Genomic DNA, 21,560 nt, shown 5'->3' with positions numbered 1-21,560 from the left:
ATGCCGCCCCGACCCCGACCTCGACGCCAGCCACCATCGCCGCGCATCCGAGCCCCAACCCCGACCTCGACGCCGCCCTGCCCCTCCCTCGTCGCAGGCACCCGAGGTGAGCACGCCCGCTCCTCCCCTCCCCTACCTCTGCCTAGGGTTTCTTTATATTTTAGTTGCATATTAAGTTTATTTTTATTTATAGTAAGTTTATTTTAGTTGCATATTAAGAACTAGGTATTGATTAGGTAATAGAATATTTTTATTTATAGTAAGTTTATTTTTAGTAAGAACTAGTTCAATTAATAGAACTTATTTTTTGATCGGGGTTGAATTAATAGAACTAGTTAGTAAGAACTTGTTTCTATTTTTTAGTTAAAGCAATTTTTTCCGCCTCGACGTGGACGATGCCTATCCCGCATCCTCGTCGTCGAGTCGGCGGAGGACGACACCTGCTTGACCAGATCGGCCATGTCCGGGACTGGACTCCGCCTGGGTGGTACTAGGAGGCGCTACCTACCGGGGGGCGCATGTTGGTCAGGAGCCAGCCTGTCGTTGACCCGAACCTTCTTTGGTGGCGGTCGCGTGGGCCAGTGACGATCGAGAGGCTCGAGGACTCCGCGGAGGTGGTGCGTCACCGTGTCAGTGAGGAGGACGCGCACGTCCGTCGCTACTTGTTTGCGTTGGAGCACAGGCCGTTCTCCAATACCTGGCAGGTTCTCCGGGGATCTCACTGGAGCTATGATCCTGTGATGGTTCCTTCTCTGTGGGTGTCCACCGCCCGCGCCGATACCCGTCGTGTGCTAGGGTTTTAGTTGTATTAGTGATGTTATATGTATGACACTATTCGTGATGTATTAGTGATAATATTCGACGATGTACGGACGTATGAGATGATTTACTTTTGCTTATTGAATGCATGCTAATTTGAGTCCTATAAGATATTTTGAAATGTATATCTTGTATTGCTCAATATCCAAGTGGCCCGTCATGTTTGCAGGTTACACCTCCGAGTGACCTATGTTTTGCCGGAGTGTTGATTCATTTCCGTTCCGGCAAATTTCAGGCGCTCGATATGTCCTATTTTAGCAAAGGTCATGCCGAATTTTTCCGTGAATTTTGGCATGACTTGTGCCAGAATATGTAGGAAATATCAAGTGCCCCGGATTTGTGTGTTGAGTATCTTGGTAGTTGTCTTCGATCGATTTTCAATTAATGTTTTAACTATGAACATAGGAAATGTCTGACGACGAAAATGATTTCGGTATTTGCAAATACTGCGAAGACGAGCGCGGCCTGTGCAACGGAATCTTCCTAGATGATGATAGGCGCTTCAGCATCAAGCTGGACAAGAACTTTGAAATGGATACAGTAAGTCACAACGACAAGTCTTTTTTCGTAATTAAGCATGACATCTGCTTCATTTGCTTCCACTCATTTTTTTTACTATTCTACTAGCGTATCCCCTGCCATGCAAGAGTTTTTGTATTGGATAAGATAGGTTTCAGTCATAAGATGGAGGAAAAGAAATTTTACTTGAAGACTGAGCATGGTTATATTTTTCATGCAAAATTGTACAACTCAGACGACTACACCTATTTTGGATGCAAAACATGGCGAGCACTATGCAAGACTTATGCATTTGAGCCTTATATGGTTATCACCTTTGATATTCGTCCGGAAGATGATATTGAAGGTAATACCGACATTTGGGTCGATGTGCAGACGCCTCCAGTTATACCATTATGTAAGTTTCTCAACCATATTTATGTCTTTGATATTGTTTATTCAAAAATAGTTGACAACTAATTTGTATTGTTAGCTTATTTTGGTGCAAGCAAACATGTCCAGCGCTTGGTAGACAGGACCGTATATTGTCCTGGGCCTGAACTCAACTGCGAGGAGCTCAGTCATTATGTTTCATGGCTTGAGGATCTTGATACTGTCAAAACAAATTTTCTTCCTGCATTTAGAAATGTTAGTACTGAAAATGTGCGACCAATAGTGTTCGTAATAAACTACAGTCACATCTATTTAGGAAGGATGGTAAGATTTTTACTATTTGTCATCAGTGCATCTTTTCCATACATTATTTTTAAAACTAAACTTCATTGCTAAGTATGTTAACATACGATGTTCTTCAACAGGGACTCCCGATGAATGTTGTGCCTTATGGGATCGAGACTAAAGGTACCATGAGTATTATCAGCTTACGGCCAAGATATCCTACAGATTACTTTAGTGCATTCAAGATTAGCGATGGATGCTTAATAGTGCAAGACTGGACCAAATATGTGATGGGGGAGCGCTGAGAAGTACTAGGGGGCAGCAAACAGATGTGCTACCCATGATTAGGAGACAGGTTCATCTGCATGCTCCAGCTTGATCAAGGAGGAGAGCTATATATGTTTTATGTTATTTTACCTAAGAGAGAGCAGCAGGGGTGATTAGCTAGCTAGAAATGAGTTTGAGGATGATGATGTGCTACACTATATTACTATGATGATAAAATAGCTAGTGTTGGTGGTAATGACTATGATGATTATTATTAGCTAGTGTTAGTGGTGATTAAATAAATACTGTTTTTTTAGACAGAAATAAATACTGTTGGTGGTAATGACTATGATGATGATTAAATAGCTTGTGCTGGCGGATTAGATTCAAGTGGAGGCAACATGTGGTGCACATGAAAAGTACTACTAGTCCAAACTAGATCAAGTTTGGATTAGTAGTATACTTTTGACATGCACCACATATTGCCTCCACTTAAACCTAATCCACCTTCATTTGACACACTGTTATGGACATAATGATGTAAACCTCATAACTGGTATTGTACCAATATTTGTACGATAGCGCATAAATACACTAAAAAAATAAAATAAAAAGTACTAGTAGCGATGGACAGAAAACACGCTGCAAGTAGTTACCTTAGCAGCAGTGTGGTAACGAACAAACGCTGCAGCTATTTGTCCTAGCAGTAGCGCGGGCAGGCACGCGCTGCTGCTAAGCAATAGCTGTAGCGCCTTATTAGTAGCGCCTATCCCCGCGCTACTGATACATCTAAAACCCGCGCTGCTGCTAGCCTTTTCCCTAGTAGTGTAAGGACTTTGCTCCTGCGGTGTCTAAGGTGGGAAATAGGGTTCTTCCCTGGCGTGGTAGATACAACACCAATGCTGGCAAAGTTGCTTTTATTAATGCTTGTCTCTCCTCCCTCTCAATGTTCCTTATGGGATTTTATCTCCTCTCGGCTGGCATCCATGCTGGTTTTGACAAACACAAGGGTGCTTTTTATTGGAACGTTGCTGATAATAAACGGAAATAGAGGCTGGTTAAATGGAAGCTTATGTGTAGGCCTAAAAACCGTGGAGGGTTAGGTATTATTAATATGCATGTCATGAATAAATGTCTGTTAATTAAGTGGTGGTGGAAAATCATGACCAGTGGGGTCGGATCTCTTTGGTATTCCATCCTTAAGGCTAAATACTTTCCTCACTCCAGCCCTCTGTTTGCCGGTGGCCGACGTGGATCTCAGTTCTGAAAGGACCTTATTAAAGTCAGGCCTCTATTCCTGGATCATGTTAAGTTTAGTGTGGGTGATGGTACCTCGGTTCGTTTTTGGCGCGACTGGTGGTGTGGTGATGCTCCTTTGGCTCGTAATTTCCCGATTCTGTTTTCGTTCTGTCCGAACCCTGACATCTCCATCGCGGAGGTGGCAGCTAATAATTGGGATTTGGCCTTTCGGCGTTCTTTGCTCCTGAAGAGTTGGAAGACTGGCAAAGCCTTTCTGCCTTCTTCCCCCTGCTTTCGGAGTCGCCGGACGCTGTTGTCTGGCCTCATTCTGCCTCTGGTCGGTTTTCGGTTAAGTCTATGTACGCGAGGCTCATCGGAGGTGTCCCTTCCAATCGGTTCTCCTGCATTTGGAGGTCCAAAGTTCCTCCTAAGGTGAAAATCTTCCTATGGCAAGCCTTAAGAGGTCGGCTTCCCGCTGCTGACCAAATCCATAAGCGTAATGGCCCGGGCTCGGCTTTTTGTGCTCTTTGCGGTGTTGTGGAAAACACGGAACACATCTTCTTTCACTGTGTTTTGGCTAAGTTAGTTTGGTGCTGTGCACGGTCGTGGTTACATGTTACTTGGGACCCCTCCTCCTTTCTAGAGATACGCACCCTAGCCAGTTCGTTGGTTGGGGTCACTAAGAGGATCTTTTGGGTTGGCTTGGGTGCGATTTGCTGGTCCTTTTGGACGATTAGGAACAAATTTACTATTGAACATGTCTTTCCTTCGAAGCCTGCTGACGTTCTTTTCAAATCATGTATATTCTTGCAGCAGTGGAGATCATTGACTAAAGAGGACGACCAGAGAGCTCTGGACCTGCTAATCTCTAAAATCCGGGCCTCGACGTCCTCCTTCTCCGGGCAGGCTCCTGATGTCTAACCTTCCTTGGTGCAGTATCGTCTTTCCTGTTGATGGCTGTTTCGTTATCCTTCCGGCCTGCGTGTCGTGTTTGGCAGGTTGCCATGTATACCTAGTACTCTCTTGTGCCTCTGGTACTCTTTTCTGTTGTTGTGGTTGTTGGGTGTATCGCCCTGGTGGTTGCTTGGGCTTATGACGCTGCCTTGTGGCTTTATTTATAAAGTCGGGCTTAGGCCTTTTCTCTAAAAAAATGAAAGGTCTTCGAATCCCTCTTATTTATGAAGAAGTGGGAGCCTCGGGCTGACTCCCAGCCGGACTCGGTTTGCATATAGGCAAGGGCAGACTACCTAGAGCGCGAGTCGGAGCAGAACCACCATGACGAATGCCCTACAGGAGAGCCAGGAGGGAACTAGGGTTGGGGAAGGGGAGCCCAATCAGGAGTTAAATCGGCATTGAAAGGAAAAAAGGGTCACCGCCGTGGTCGCCGGAGGAGTCACCGCCGCGCTCGTGCTCCACTCCCGTGAAAAATCTGGAGTTCCCGGACCGCCCGTGTGGCTAGAAGGCAGTGGAGACGCGCCGCCCATCTCGTGGCCGCCGAGATCTTGCTGTGGCCGTGCCGACCTTCCCGTGGTCGACGAGATGTTGATGTGGCCAACGGCGCTCCGCCCTTCCTCTGCTCTCCTCATTTTCTTTCAGCGCATTGCCTCCACGAATTTTGCGCGCGGCAGTGCGGCTCGGCCCATTGCGAGGGACAGCCTAGGCGCACACATGGTCCCGTTCCGGGATCGAGCCTGTTTTTTTGTTTTCTTTGACAGAGTAAAATAAAATCTCTCAAAAAGCTTCTCTAACACAAACAGTACATACTAAAAGATATTCATGAATCTCACACAAGAAAAGATATTCATGAAGTTTTTCAAAACTTCACTGATTAAAATTGTTCATGCATTTTAAATAGCTTCCATGAATTTCCAAAAAAAATAAAAAAATCTAAATTTTTAAATAAATTTATTTTTTTTCTTTCTAAAAATAGTAATAATAAAAAACTTACCTGAATTGATAAAAAATGTGCACAATTTTAAAAACAAGTACATGTTTTTATTTTATATTATATTAAAAATATCTCATGATTTTTTAAAACAGTACATGTTAATTGTTACACCCGTCCCCCACTATTCCTTGCTCTATGTATGGATTTTTTTTAAACACAGTACAAACACATATCCAGGTCTTCAGATTGACGAAATCAGCATAGACGCCTCACTGTCGAGGGAAATATGGTTTGATCCCTGTTGGGCTAGGGGTACAATCACCCTCCTAATCATTCAACTACATATTGATTCTTGTAGGGAATAATATTTTGCCGTGATATTCTAAGCATTACTATCATGGAATGTCTATTCTTTGCTCCTAGCGAAGAATACTATAATAGTGTTCTAGTGCAAACCACATACCAATTGTTGTGTTTGCTGGCCCAGTTCTGCATCGTCCCGTCCCACATCTTGTTTTTGATTTTCACGGTACAATGTTTTTACTGTGTTTCTTCAAACTAGTAAGGTGTAGTTGCAATGCGTGTTGATATTGGGGACTGCTACGCGTCCGCCGACTGATCTTTTTAAAAGATCGGCCGGCTCACAGGCCGTCAGATCTGGCGCATCGGCGCCCTCCATCATTGCAACATAGGTCTTGTTGCAGAAAGTTTCTGCAACAGAGGTCTTGTTGCATAAGTTTTTTTGCAACAGAGGTTTTGTTGCATTTTTTTGCAACACAGGCTTTATTGCAGAATTTCTTTTTTCGTCTTCATCTTTTTGCAAAAAAATATAAATTTTCCAACTAGGTTTTGTTGCTGTTTTTTTTTGCAACAGAGCCTTTGTTGCAGAATTCTCTTTTCGTCTTCGTCTTTTTGCAACACAGCTAATGTTACGGAAGAAACTTACGCAACATTGATGATATTGCAGAAGTTGCAAAAAATATCATCAGGAGCCAGTGGCATGTCACGTAGGACCACATGTTGTGCGAGCGAGGTGGTGGATGGGTTTCAAGAAATCAGCCGGTTGAGGGGAATCATTTCCCGTTGATATTAGGCAGTATATGACATTAGGTAGGATAGTTGATATTAGGCAGTATATTGATTGCATGTAAATATTATGTAGGATATTATTTGCGTATTAATTACGTGATTAGTGTCGATATTGATATTTGATATGATATTAATTTTACGCTAGACATGTTGAGCACTCGCTGGGGCAGTATGGGTCATTAGATTGATTTTGTTTGATGGTCAAGATTTGTTGCATGTGTCTCTATAGGTATATATATATATATATGGGTCGCGCTATTCGTCACCCTGAGTGAGGAATAGTTATTCTTCACCCCCCTCTATTTTACCATCAATGCACCGTAATTTTACGTTCCGTAAGTTTTATCTTATTTCCGACGCAAAAAGGGACCATAAGAAAATATATAATCGCCGTAAAAAATATTTTATGTTATGTAAAATTACAAATATAAAAACATAGTCTAAAATACACATAAACTGTAAATTTTCTTGTCTTATGACCTATATTTTTATTTTCTTATGTCAAATTTTACGTAGTGAATCAATAAGAATGTAACTATTTGAATTCGAAATGTAATTTAATTATGAAATGATCGTAAGATTACCTCGGATGAAGAATAACTTATTCTGCAGCCTGGGTGACGAATACTAATACTATATATATAGAACATAGTGATATTTTTTATGGTGCAATGGCTGGCATGTTGTCCTGAATGTGGCCTGAAAAACATGAAACTTGGCATGTTGTCATGACATGTGGCTGCGGTTACATTTCAACTATCTTTTAGAAAATTTGTGATGTAAGCTGCATAGAAATCGGAGCATCCCATGGGAAGAGTTGTAGTTTTGAGAGGGAAGCGTGCAAGGTGTAAGGAAACCAAGCTGGCCGCGTTCATAAGGTTAGTGGCAATCAACTTGGTTGGGCACACTCTACAAACTTAATTAGCTCCTTCTGCACCGAGTCTAACAAGTGTGTGCCACTTGGTCTCAGCATCTGATACGCCCCTGACCTACAGTCAAACAAGAAATCAAGTCGCTACCAATTTTTATCCTGTTCACCTATTTTGATAATTTTTGTTTACTTCAAATCTAAATTTCATAACCTCCAATCTGGGAGGCCCCTTTGCGGATCTAGGGCTGGTGTCGATGGCAACTCATGTGCAATGGACTTGCTCCATTTCACTGTTGATTGAACACTAGAGCAACATCTTTGGTTGGTGATGTTTCCTTCATCTTGATCTCCTTCCTAAGACCCTCGAGTTATTTTGCCTGCGGGTATGCTCGTCAAGCTGGCGCGTTCGATGACGATTGAATACGGCAGTAGAAGCCTACCACTAAATGCTAGAGCACAAGATGGATGATAGACCAGATAGAATAAAGCCCAGACTTAAGACATCCAAAGAAGAAAGCATCAAGAGCAGACCATCTCCTGGGACTGGACATCTCTTATCAAAGAGACATTGGGTTCACAAGCTTGCCATCGTAACCTGAAAATAACACCCCCATGATTTTGTATCCGAACGGGACAATGACCAAAGCCAAACCTAGAACAGAGACGTCAAACCTATGCTAATATGGTGATTATCTGAGGCTTCTCCTACATGGCGATGCCGAAGAAGACATGAGGTAGCGATTAGGCGTGGTGGTGTGGGTATATGGCACTATAGGAAAAAAATTATAAGCCGTGTGCCTAATACACTCGGCTTATGCCGATTTGAACTCGGTTTATGAATAGGCCGAGTAAAACTCCCGGCTTATATGACACGGTTTATAGTGGACCGGCTTATACGGTATAAGCCGAGAGCCATAACAAAAAAAAACCCGGCTTATGTATAAACGAGTGTTTTCATGTGACTCTCGGTTGAATAAAGTAACATGATGACAGTTGGGTGTTAAGAGCCATGCGTCACCGTCTGTATAAGCCGAGTGCTACCGTCTGTTGCAGGGTTTATACATAAGCAGACGTCGCCCGTGTGTTGCGGAGTTTATACATAAGCCAAGTGCGTTGCCTGCCGCATGGTTTATGCATAAGCCAGGTGGCACCACGGGGCGCACAGTTACTATATTTTCGAACCGAGAGAGTATGAATTTGCACTATTCTGTTGCATATGTTTTGTACTTACATAAAAAGGAAAATAATTTAATTTAAAATATTTAGAACATAGTTTTTTTCTTTCTATTTTTACATGAATTTGATGGGACAAATATGTATGCGCATTTTGGGCAAAATATTAAATGACTGCCTCCCGATATAAGAGCCGAGCTGGACTATCGGTAGGTTGAGTGCAAATGCTTTCTCATATATTGCAAATAGTTATATTTGTTAATTGAAATTTTCATACATGCACTTGAACTCATAAGAGGGCTATTATTTTGCTAAACCATAATACTCTCATGATCAGTATCTTACATAGGATGCCACATACACATATCGATAATTATCAGAATACATTTTTGTTTTGTTGTTTTCTCACATAGGCACACCATATATACTTCACACTTTATGCACGACCCTATCTCTCTTGAACCTGTAATAGTAATCATCTTGAGCCCTTCATTTCATGGTTCATCTAATCGGATTTCCACAAGTTAGAAAAGTAGGGCAAGCCTAACAGTATGTTTTCCTTGTTAGCGGCAACAACATTTGTACAGTAATGATCCCCTCCCTGAAAAGAATCTTGTACTGATTGTGAGCACTGAGCGGAGAGGGCTCGTGATGCACAAGGTGCACGTCCTCAGTCAACACCGCTTGCAGCGTTACCCGTACGTGCCTTTATTTCTTACTGCCACCAGATCTGAGATGCAGTGATTCTCTTGTCGGTTAGACACAGGTTCTCGTGATGCACGAGTCTCGAATAGCAAATGTTGTCATAATTATGCCATGTTAAAATGCGCAAACGGGCTGAATTATGAATATCAAATTTACAAAGGGATAGTGGGTTTTACAATTATTAAGGTTATTACTGAGAAATGTAGTTCTCAATGATCATGTGAAATTTTCAAAAACAAAAAAAAATTCTCAGAATCGAAAATTTATAAGACACCTGGGCTCTGAAGTTTGAAAATAGGCGCGATGCACGACCCTATCTCTCTTGAACATGTAGTAGTCAACTTCAGCCCTTCATTTCATGGTCCATCACATAGGATTCCACAAGTTCCCATTCAGAGGGAAATTTCATTTTAAAACGGAATCATATATACTCCCTCCGTCTCGGATCCATTTCTTCGACAAGTATTTCCGGATCAATTTCTTCGACAAGTATTTCTGAATGGAGGGAGTACCAAATTACTAGCAAGATGCACCTAAGGATCGTTGTATACTGATGATGGCCTCGAAGGAAAAATCTTATCCTGAATGTGAGCACAGAGCACATGAGCTCGTGATGCACGAGATGTACGTCCTTAGTCAAGAAAGCATGCAGCGTTACCCGTACGTGCCTTTATTTCTTACTGCCACCAAAGCTGAGATGGAGTGATTCTGTTGCCGGTGAGAAAGGTGCTCGTGATGCACAAGGCCGAATCAGCACCACCAGTTCTGTACTCGTATGCATCCTAGCGTCATTCGTGGTGTACATGGCTGATCCTGACATGCACAAAACATCGTGGGATGTCTCGCTCCATCTAATCCCAGACATGCTCCCATTGGCATTGGCCCTAGCTAGCGATCTATAAATACGACTCCCAACCTCCTAGTTCTCACACACAACAATCTACTAGTATCTCATAAGCCTACAACATCCCTTGAACCAGAGCCCCACCCAACTCACTAGTCACCATGGCCAATTTCCAGATAACTCCCCGCGCAGCGTTCGTGGAGAGCAATGAGCTCAACTTCCGCAGCCTGTACCTTTTCCACACTCCCCTTGGTTCAAACCAGAATCAGTCAGGCATAATAGACTCGAATGTTACTACCGGTTTGGGTGCGGCAGTCGTTAACAACTGGCCGATATGTGATGGCCCTAGCCCCGGCGCCACCGTTGTTGCGCGTGCACAAGGCCTGCATATCTATGCCGGTAACTGGCAGAATACTTTCAGCATAACATTCGAGGTTGAAAGGTACGTACGCATATGCATTCATACATGGTTATATATATATATTTGTGAAGAAATATATCTTCATGTTGATTACTTAAACTACAAATGATCATGTCATGTGCATGATATAGTTAACAACCACATCTGAACGTGATATAGGTTTAAGGGATCAACGCTTCAAGTGATGGGGATATCCGTCGAAGAAGGTGAGTGGGCTATTGTTGGTGGGACAGGACAGTTCGCTATGGCGACCGGTGTCATCTATAAAAAGTTCCATGAACAAAGGAGTGAAGGTAACATCATAGAACTCACTATCCATGGATTTTGTCCCATGGTTCACAGGTGAGATGAATAACCAACATGTAAAACTACTTTTTGTCTTCACCCAAATCTTCATTAGTTTGTGTCCACATCCCTTTTATTCAAGAAAACATCACATAATTGTGTTATCATATTGTAGAGCCTTCCCACAAAGGTTGGACCATGGGGTGGAAATGGAGGCTCAGATAAAGACATCGTCGAGGCACCCAAGACGTTTAGAGAGCATCACAGTTAGCAGCGGCACTATCATTGATTCAAACAAATTTTCTTATGTCGACCAAGCTATAAGTTGTGTAATGAACTTGGTAAAGCGAGTGAAGATCCAAAGCTATGCATTGTGAACATGAAAAATTGGTAGATGGATATGATGCGATGGATTTTTCTACTAGAATAGACACGAAAAAGTGATGCAAAAGCCCACTCATCAAACATCACGAATCAATACTTGCATAACCTACAATACTACCACATGCTCACGGATCGAAGTTAAAACAAGTAGGGAGTGATGTGACTTATACCAATGGAGGGCGGTAAAAGTGGAGTTTGAGAAACAATGGAACATAATGACGTGAGAAAAATGGTGGGAAATAAAAGATATAAAATATAAAGGAGAAAGAAAGAAAGAAAATAAAAGAAATAATAGACAATAAACAAAAGATACAGGTTCGAAATAGACCTTTGTCGAGTCCCATTGTTGCCAAAGATGACCATACTAGCAGCAAAACTTTCTTTGCCGAGTACCCTACTCGTCACACATTGCAACATCGTCAACGCTCTGTCAACTGTGGCGACAAGGGACACATGCCATGCACTTTGCCGAGGGCACTTGTATTTGCCGAGTTTTGTATGACGTGTACTTGGAAAATGATATCTTGGCTGAGGGCTATCTCTCTGCTGAGTTTTTTATAGACACTCGACTTTATTTTGCTTTGCTAAGAGCATCTCCAACAGCCGCCCAACGCGCGGCGCACTAAAATTCAGTTTGCAGTGTGCCGATCGCCTGCTTTGGCGCGGCAAGGAGTGCTGGCTCCAGCGGACGCGGTAAATTTGGCGCGCGCGTAGCTCCAACAGACGCGCTAAAAATGTAGTGCGCGCGAGCAACCGGCGCTTGTCATATGTTGCATTTTGGACACAAAATGAATTTCAAACATCAAAATAAAGACATGGTACAATTTAAATCACACAAACAAGTTTATGATGACATAAAGTTCCCACAAGTTCAAATTCATGCCCACAACATCATCCAATCAAGTTCAAAATCCGAACCAAGTTCATGACACAAAAGTTCCCACCAAGGAAAGGCACATCAACAATCAAGCCTCGTCCTCGTCTTCATCCTCATCTTCCTATGACTCTTCCTCATCCTCCGAAGACGATTCTTCCTCTTTCTCTTCATTGTCGCGCGCCGCATCGTCATGTGAAGCTCGGAAGGTGTTGGCAAGATCTTTAATGGCATCTTCATGCGAAGCTGTGTGAGGCACACCGGAAGACATTCTGCCCATGCCGCCCGGAGGTACTCCCATGCCTCCCATGAGAGACGCAAAACTCATGCATCTCATGCCGGCCATGCCGCCCGGAGGTGCTCCGAAACCACCCATGCCTCCCATGGTCTCCATGGTAGCTCCAAAGCCACCCATGGCATCCATGCCGCCCATGGTAGCTCTGAAGCCATCGATGCCTCCCATGCCTCCAAGGCCACTGCCACCCATGCCGCGAATCATGGCTCTTTTTTGGATCAAGACTTCTTCATGGGCAAGATTGACATACTCCTTTTGCGCCTCATTGAGGATAGATGTGTCCATGAAGAACAAGGACTTCTCCCAATCCAACAATCTAGATCGCTCCTCCATGCCCACCGTCCTCTCCTCCAATGATACCTTCCTCTCCTCGTCCGCCACCCTCCTCTCCTCGGCCGCGACATCTTGGTTCCTTGCCATATTCCTCACCTCGTTGGCTTCTTTTCTTGCCTTCACAATAGCTTCCATTGCATTTTTGAGCTCATCATCTCCTTTCCTCTTCTTCTTTTCTTTTGCGTCTTTATTGCACCCATCCAGTCGTTTTGGCTTCGAGTATGAAACCGTGTTTGGTGTGGGTCTTCTCTTGCCGGCATCACTTAATGCCTCCTCCTCATCATCATCCAAATCAATTGTTCGCTTGCGTTTGTTTATCAAATCCAAATCATCCATATCATCACGCTTCTTCCATTTCTCATCACCCTTCAATGCTTCATAACAATGAAGCAAGGTAAATGGTCTTTCTTTCTTGATCTTCCCCTTCTTGCTCTTCTTATCCTCTCCTTTGAACAAGTTTTGTGCAATATTCAACTACATAAAAACAAAACAAGTTAGCACTACAAACACCAACAACAAGCATGATGAACATGGATGAAATGGCACTTATCCTATCTTCATCGTTAGTGCCACTTGGGGTTCAACTTGTTAACCGCCTTTTGTGCAGCCGCCCACTTTTGACAATCTTTGCTGATTGTCGACCACTGGGAGCAAAGAGATAAAGAGGAGCGGTCAATTCCACTCTTGTTGTGTAGATAAAAGTGCTCCTTCATCCAGTTCCGATAAGCATCTCTACTTTGATCACCTCCAACGGATGGATCCTCCGACACTTGCAAGTGCGTCGACAATGCCCTCACCATCCTCGTCCACCTCAAACTCATGGTCATCAAAATGCATGTCATTGGTTTGAGACCAATGCGAATTGTTGGAGCCAACACCCATAGTTGACATATATGCCTCATCGTTGACACTACAAAGTATATACAACAAAGCAAATAAGCTATCTATATGTATGCATTCAAGAAATAACAACAACAAAAAAGTTGGCGAAATTTTGTGCCTTTGGGGCATTTCCTCGTGTTGGAAATATGCCCTAGAGGCAATAATAAATTAGTTATTATTATATTTCCTTGTTCATGGTAATCGTTTATTATCCATGCTATAATTGTATTGAAAGGAAACTCAGATACATGTGTGGATACATAGACAACACCATGTCCCTAGTAAGCCTCTAGTTGGCTAGCTCGTTGATCAATAGATGGTTACAGTTTCCTGACCATGGACATTGGATGTCGTTGATAACGGGATCACATCATTAGGAGAATGATGTGATGGACAAGACCCAATCCTAAGCCTAGCACAAAGATCGTAGTTCGTATGCTAAAGCTTTTCTAATGTCAAGTATCATTTCCTTAGACCATGAGATTGTGCAACTCCCGGATGCCGTAGGAATGCTTTGGGTGTACCAAATGTCACAACGTAACTGGGTGGCTATAAAGGTGCACTACAGGTATCTCTGAAAGTGTCTGATGGGTTGGCACAAATCGAGACTGGGATTTGTCACTCCGGTTGACGGAGAGGTATCTCTGGGCCCACTCGGTAGGACATCATCATAATGTGCACAATGTGACCAAGGGGTTGATCACGGGATGATGTGTTAAGGAACGAGTAAAGAGACTTGCCGGTAACGAGATTGAACAAGGTATCGGCATACCGACGATCGAATCTCGGGCAAGTACAATACCGCAAGACAAAGGGAATTGTATACGGGATCGATTGAGTCCTTGACATCGTGGTTCATCCGATGAGATCATCGTGGAACATGTGGGAGCCAACATGGCTATCCAGATCCCGCTGTTGGTTATTGACCGGAGAACGTCTCGGTCATGTCTGCATGATTCCCGAACCCATAGGGTCTACACACATAAGGTTCGATGACGCTAGGGTTATAAAGGAAGTTTGTATGTGGTTAACGAATGTTGTTCGGAATCCCGGATGAGATCCCGGACGTCACGAGGAGTTCCAGAATGGTCCGTAGGTAAAGATTTATATATGGGATCTTGGGCTGGCCGCCACCCCTAGGGTGGAACCCTAAGTGGGGGCGCAGCCCCCCCCTCTCCCCCTATATATACTTGAGGTCTTGAGGGCTGCCAACATATGAGTTTGACCTCTCCTTGGCGCAGCCCTACCTCTCTCCCTTCTCCTCTCCCGCGGTGCTTGGCGAAGCCTTGCAGGATTGCCACGCTCCTCCACCACCACCACGCCGTTGTGCTGCTGCTGGACGGTGTCTTCCTCAACCTCTCCTTCTCTCCTTGTTGGATCAAGGCGTGGGAGACGTCACCGGGCTGTACATGTGTTGAACGCAGATGTGCCGTCCGTTCGACACTAGGATCTCCGGTGATTTGGATCACAACGAGTACGACTCCTTCAACCCCGTTCTCTTGAACGCTTCCGCTTAGCGATCTACAAGGGTATGTAGATGCACTCTCCTTCCCCTCGTTGCTAGTCTCTCCATGGATAGATCTTGGTGACATGTAGGAAAATTTTGAATTTCTGCTACGTTCCCCAACAGTGGCATCATGAGCTAGGTCTATTGTGTAGATTCTTTGCACGAGTAGAACACAAAGTAGTTGTGGGCGTTGATTTTGTTCAATATGCTTACCGTTACTAGTCCAATCTTGTTTCGATGGTATTGTGGGATGAAGCGGCCCGGACCGATCTTACACGTACTCTTACGTGAGACCGGTTCCACCGACTGACATGCACTTGGTGCATAAGGTGGCTAGCGGGTGCCAGTCTCTCCCACTTTAGTTGGAACGGATTCGATGAAAAGGGTCCTTATGAAGGGTAAATAGCAATTGACATATCACGTTGTGGTTATGCATAGGTAAGAAACGTTCTTGCTAGAAACCCATAGCAGCCACGTAAAACATGCAAACAACAATTAGAGGACGTCTAACTTGTTTTTGCAGGGTATGCTATGTGATGTGATGTGGCCAAGAAGAATGTGATGAATGATATGTGATGTATGAGATTGATCATGTTCTTGTAATAGGAATCACGACTTGCATGTCGATGAATATGACAACCGTTAGGAGCCATAGGAGTTGTCTTTATTTATTGTATGACCTGCGTGTCATTGAACAACGCCATGTAATTACTTTACTTTATTGCCAACCGGTAGCCATAGTAGTAGAAGTAATAAGTTGGCGAGACAACTTCATGGAGACACGATGATGGAGATCATGATGATGGAGATCATGGTGTCATGCCGGTGACGATGATGATCATGGAGCCCCGAAGATGGAGATCAAAAGGAGCAATATGATATTGGACATATCATGTCACTATTTGATTGCATGTGATGTTTATCATGTTTATTCATCTTATTTGCTTAGAACGACGGTAGTAAATAATATGATTCCTCATTAAAATTTCAAGAAAGTGTTCCCCCTAACTGTGCACCGTTGCGAAAGTTCGTCGTTTCGAAGCACCACGTGATGATCTAGTGTGATAGATTCTTACGTTCACATACAACGGGTGTAAGCCAGATTTACACACGCGAAACATTTAGGTTAACTTGACGAGCCTAGCATGTACAGACATGGCCTCGAAACACAAGAGACCGAAAGGTCGAGCATGAGTCGTATGGTGGATACGATCAACATGAAGATGTTCACCGATGATGACTAGTCCGTCTCACGTGATGATCGGATACGGCCTAGTTGACTTGGATCATGTAATCACTTAGATGACTAGAGGGATGTCTATCTAAGTGGGAGTTCATAATATGAACTTAATTATCCTGAACATAGTCAAAAACTCTTTGCAAATTATGTCATAGCTCGCGCTTTAGTTCTACTGTTTTAGATATGTTTCTAGAGAAAATATAGTTGAAAGTTGACAGTAGCGATTATGCGATCAGTAGAAAGCTTATGTCCTTAATGCACCGCTCAGTGTGCAGAACCCCAAAACGTCTGTGGATGTTGCAAACATCGGACATACACGTTTTGATAACTACGTGATAGTTCAGTTAAACGGTTTAGAGTTGAGGCACCAAAGACGTTTTCGAAAAGTCGCGGAACATATGAGATGTTTCGAGGGCTGAAATTGGGATTTCAGGCTCGTGCCCACGTCAAGAGGTATAAGACCTCCGATGATTTTTCTTAGCCTGCAAACTAAGGGAGAAAAGCTCAATCGTTGAGCTTGTGCTCAGATTGTCTGAGTGCAACAATCACTTGAATCGAGTGGGAGTTGATCTTCCAGATGAGATAGTGATGTTTCTCCAAAGTCATTGCCACCAAGCTGCTAGAGCTTCATGATGAACTATAACATATCAGGGATAGATATGATGATCCTTGAAGTATTCGTGATGTTTGACACCGCGAAAGTAGAAGTCAAGTAGGAGCATCAATTGTTGATGGTTTGTAAAACCACTAGTTTCAAGAAGGGCAAGGGCAAGAAGGGATGCTTCATGAAATGGAAAAACGGTTGCTGCTCTAATGAAGAAACCCAAGGTTGAACCTAAACCCAAGACTAAGTGCTTCTGTAATAAGGGGAACAGCCACTGGAGCAGGATTACCCTAGATACTTCATAGATAAGAAGGCTGAGAAGGTCGATAGAAGTATATTGGATATACATTATGTTAATGTGTACTTTACTAGTACTCCTAGTAGCACCAGGGTATTAAGATACCGGTTCGGTTGCTAAGTGTTAGTAACTCGAAATAAAAGAGCTACGGAATAAACGGGGACTAGCTAAAGGTGAGCTGACGATATGTGTTGGAAGTGTTTCCAAGTTTGATGTGATCAAACATCGCACACTCCCTCTACCATCAAGATTAGTATTAAACCTGAATAATTGTCATTTGGTGTTTGAGTTGAGCATAGACATGATTGGATTATGTCTATCACAATACGGTTATTCATTTAAGGAGAATAATGGTTACTCTATTTATTTGAATAATACCTTCAATGGTCTTGCATCTAAAGGAATGGTTTATTGAATCTCGATCGTAGTGATACACATTTTCATGCCAAAAGATATAAGATAGTAATGATAGTATCACTTACTTGTGGCACTGCCATGTAAGTCATATTGGTGTAAAACGCATGAAGAAGCTCCATGTTGATGGATCTTTGGACTCACTCGTTTTTGAAAAGTTTGAGACATGTGAAATGTCTATTGGTGTATACGCATGAAGAAACTCCATGCAGATGGATTGTTTGGACTCACTTGATTTTGAATCACTTGAGATATGCAAATCATACCACATGGGCAAGATGACTGAAAAACCTCGTTTTCAGTAAGATGGAACAAGATAGCAACTTGTTGGAAGTAACACATTTTGATGTGTGCAGTCCAATGAGTGCTGAGGCATGCAGTGAATATCGTTATGTTCTGACTTCACAGATGATTCGAGTAGATGTTGAGTATATTTACTTTATGAAACACAAGTCTGAATTATTGAATGGTTCAAGTAATTTCAGAGTGAAGTTAAAGATCATCGTGACAAGAGGATAAAATGTCTATGATATGATCATAGAGATGAGTATCTGAGTTACGAGTTTTGGCACGCAATTAAGACATTGTGGAAATTGTTTCACAATTAATACCGCCTGGAACACCATAGTGTGATGGTGTGTCCGAACATCATATTTGCACCCTATTGGATATAATGCATACCATGATGTATCTTATCGAATTACCACTATCAATCATGGGTTAGGCATTAGAGACAACCACACTCACTTTAATAGGGCACCACGTAATTCCGTTGAGACGACACTGTTTGAACTATGGTTTGGAGAAACCTAAGTTGTCGTTTCTTAAAAGTTTGGGGCTGCGACGCTTATGTGAAAAAGTTTCATCATGATAAGCTCGAACCCAAAACGGATAATTACATCTTCATAGGACACCCAAAATGGTTGGGTATACCTCCTATCTCAGATCGGAAGCAAAAAGTAATTGTTTCTAGAAACGGGTCCTTTCTCGAGGAAAAGTTTCTCTCGAAAGAATTGAGTGGGAGGATGGTGGAGACTTGATGAGGTTATTGAACCGTCACTTCAACTAGTGTGTAGCAGGGCACAGGAAGTTGTTCCTGTGGCGCCTACACCAATTGAAGTAGAAGCTTATGATAGTGATCATAAAGTTTCGAATCAAGTCACTACCGTACCTCGTAGGGTGACAAGGATGCGTACTACTTCAGAGTGGTACGCAATACTGCCTTAGAGGTCATGTTGCTTGACAACAATGAACCTACGAGCTATGGAGAAGCGATGGTGGGCCCGGATTCCGACGAATGGCTCGAGGCCATAAAATCCGAGAAAGGATCCATGACTTTGGAAGAAATACTTGATGGTCGTAAGGCCGTTGGGTACAGATGGATTTTAAAAGTAAGACAGACAATGATGGTAAGAATCACCATTAAGAAAGCTCGACTCGTCGTTAAGATGTTTTTCGACAAGTTCAAGGAGTTGACTACGGTGAGGCTTTCTCACTCGTAGCGATGCTAAGAGTCTGTTGGAAATGGATTAGCAGTTACTGCATTATTTATGAAATCTTGCAGATAGAATGTCAAAACATTGTTTCCTCGACAGTTTTCTTAAGGAAAGGTTGTATGTGATACAACCAGAAGGTTTTAACAATCCTGAAGAACGCTAACAAATATGCAAAACTCCAGCAATCCTTCTAAGGACTGGAGTAAGCATCTCAGAGTTGGAATGTACGCTTTGATGAGATGATCAAAGATTTTGGGTTTATACAAAAGTTTATGAGAAACTTGTATTTCCAAAGAAGTGAGTGGGAGCGCTATAGAATTTCTGATGAGTATATGATGTTGACATATTGTTGATCAGAAATGATGTAGAATTTCTGGAAAGCATATGGGGTTATTTGAAAAGTGTTTTCAAGGGAGAACCTGGATTAAGCTACTTGAACATTGAGCATCAAGATCTATGAGGATATATCAAAAAACGCTAAATGGTACTTTCAAATGAGCACATACCTTGACATGATCTTGAAGGTGTTCAAGATGGATCAGTCAAAGAAGGAGTTCTTGCCTGAGTTGTAAGGTATGAAGTTAAGAGTTAAAGCTCGACCACGACAGAAGAGAGAGAAAGGACGAAGGTCGTCCCCTATGCTTCAGACGTAGGCTCTATAGTATGCTATGTTGCGTACCGCATCAGAAGTGTGCCTTGCCATGAGTCAGTCAAGGGGTACAAGAATGATCCAGGAATGGATCATTGGACAACGGTCAAAATTGTCCTTGGAGTAAATAAAGGACATGTTTCTCATTTATGGAGGTGATAAAGAGTTCGACATAAAGGGTTACGTCCATGCAAGCTTTAACACCTATCCGGATGACTCTGAGTAAGCAAACCGGATACGTATAGTGGAGCAACCATTTGGAATAGCTTCAAGTGGAGCGTGGAAGCAGCACTTACAATATGACCTAGAGATTTGCGAAGTACATACGGATCTGAATGTTACAGATCCGTTGACTAAAACCTCTCTCACAAGCAAAACATGATCAAACCCCAGAACTCATTGAGTCTTAATCACATGATGATGTGAACTAGTTTAGTGACACTAGTAAACTCTTCGAATGTTGGTCACATGGCGATCTGACCTGTGAATGTTAATCACATGGCGATGTGAACTAGATTATTGACTCTAGTGCAAGTGGGAGACTGTTCGAAATATGCCCTAGAGGCAATAATAAATTAGTTATTATTATATTTCCTTGTTCATGATAATCGTTTATTATCCATGCTATAATTGTATTGAAAGGAAACTCAGATACATGTGTGGATACATAGACAACACCATGTCCCTAGTAAGCCTCTAGTTGGCTAGCTCGTTGATCAATAGATGGTTACAGTTTCCTGACCATGGACATTGGATGTCGTTGATAACGGGATCACATCATTAGGAGAATGATGTGATGGACAAGACCCAATCCTAAGCCTAGCACAAAGATCGTAGTTCATATGCTAAAGCTTTTCTAATGTCAAGTATCATTTCCTTAGACCATGAGATTGTGCAACTCCCGGATGCCGTAGGAATACTTTGGGTGTACCAAATGTCACAACGTAACTGGGTGGCTATAAAGGTGCACTACAGGTATCTCCGGAAGTGTCTGATGGGTTGGCACAAATCGAGACTGGGATTTGTCACTCCGGTTGAAGGAGAGGTATCTCTGGGCCCACTCTGTAGGAGATCATCATAATGTGCACAATGTGACCAAGGGGTTGATCATGGGATGATGTGTTACGGAACGAGTAAAGCGACTTGCCGGTAACGAGATTGAACTAAGGTATCGGCATACCGACGATCGAATATCAGGCAAGTACAATACCGCAGGACAAATGGAATTGTATACGGGATCGATTGAGTCCTTGACATCGTGGTTCATCCGATGAGATCATCGTGGAACATGTGGGAGCCAACATGGGTATCCAGATCCCGCTGTTGGTTATTGACCGGAGAACGTCTTGGTCATGTCTGCATGATTCCCGAACCCGTAGGGTCTACACACTTAAGGTTCGATGACGCTAGGGTTATAAAGGAAGTTTGTATGTGGTTACCGAATGTTGTTCGGAATCCCGGATGAGATCCGAACGTCACGAGGAGTTCCGGAATGGTCCGGAGGTAAAGATTTATATATGGGAAGTCCTGTTTTGGTCACCGGAAAAGTTTTGGGTTTTATCGGTAACGTACCGGGACCACCGGGAGGGTCCCGGGGGTCCACCAAGTGGGGCCACCGGCCCCGGAGGGCTGCATGGGCCAAGTGTGGGAGGGGACCAGCTCCAGGTGGGCTGGTGCGCCCCCCCACAAGGGCCCAAGGCGCCTAGGGTTGGGGGTGGGGGCGCACCCACCTAACTTGGGGGGCAAGTTTCCCCTCTCCCCCCCCCCCTTGGCCGCCCCCCAGATGGGATCTTGGGCTGGCCGCCGC

The 21,560-nt window shown here is 43.2% G+C and overlaps 1 protein-coding gene across 1 annotated transcript; it reads left to right on the top strand.

Annotated features, from left to right (window-relative positions):
- The first annotated feature begins 10,146 nt into the window (after positions 1-10,146).
- LOC119367178 lies at positions 10,147-11,183 on the top strand. Its single transcript, XM_037632773.1, has 3 exons — positions 10,147-10,513; positions 10,652-10,834; positions 10,953-11,183. The coding sequence occupies exons 1-3, from the start codon at positions 10,233-10,235 to the stop codon at positions 11,152-11,154; spliced, it is 666 nt and encodes a 221-aa protein (XP_037488670.1). The 5' UTR covers positions 10,147-10,232; the 3' UTR covers positions 11,155-11,183.
- The last annotated feature ends 10,377 nt before the right edge of the window (positions 11,184-21,560 follow it).

This window comes from Triticum dicoccoides, chromosome 2B (assembly GCF_002162155.2).
Source record: "Triticum dicoccoides isolate Atlit2015 ecotype Zavitan chromosome 2B, WEW_v2.0, whole genome shotgun sequence".
Lineage (NCBI taxonomy): Eukaryota > Viridiplantae > Streptophyta > Magnoliopsida > Poales > Poaceae > Triticum > Triticum dicoccoides.
This window is presented reverse-complemented; position numbering and strand designations above follow the sequence as displayed.

Coding starts and splice junctions, on each gene's coding strand:
- LOC119367178 (XM_037632773.1), top strand. CDS start 10,233: ATGGCCAATTTCCAGATAACTCCCCGCGCAGCGTTCGTGGAGAGCAAT. Junction 10,514..10,651: donor ATAACATTCGAGGTTGAAAG/GTACGTACGCAT, acceptor AACGTGATATAG/GTTTAAGGGATCAACGCTTC. Junction 10,835..10,952: donor TTTTGTCCCATGGTTCACAG/GTGAGATGAATA, acceptor ATCATATTGTAG/AGCCTTCCCACAAAGGTTGG.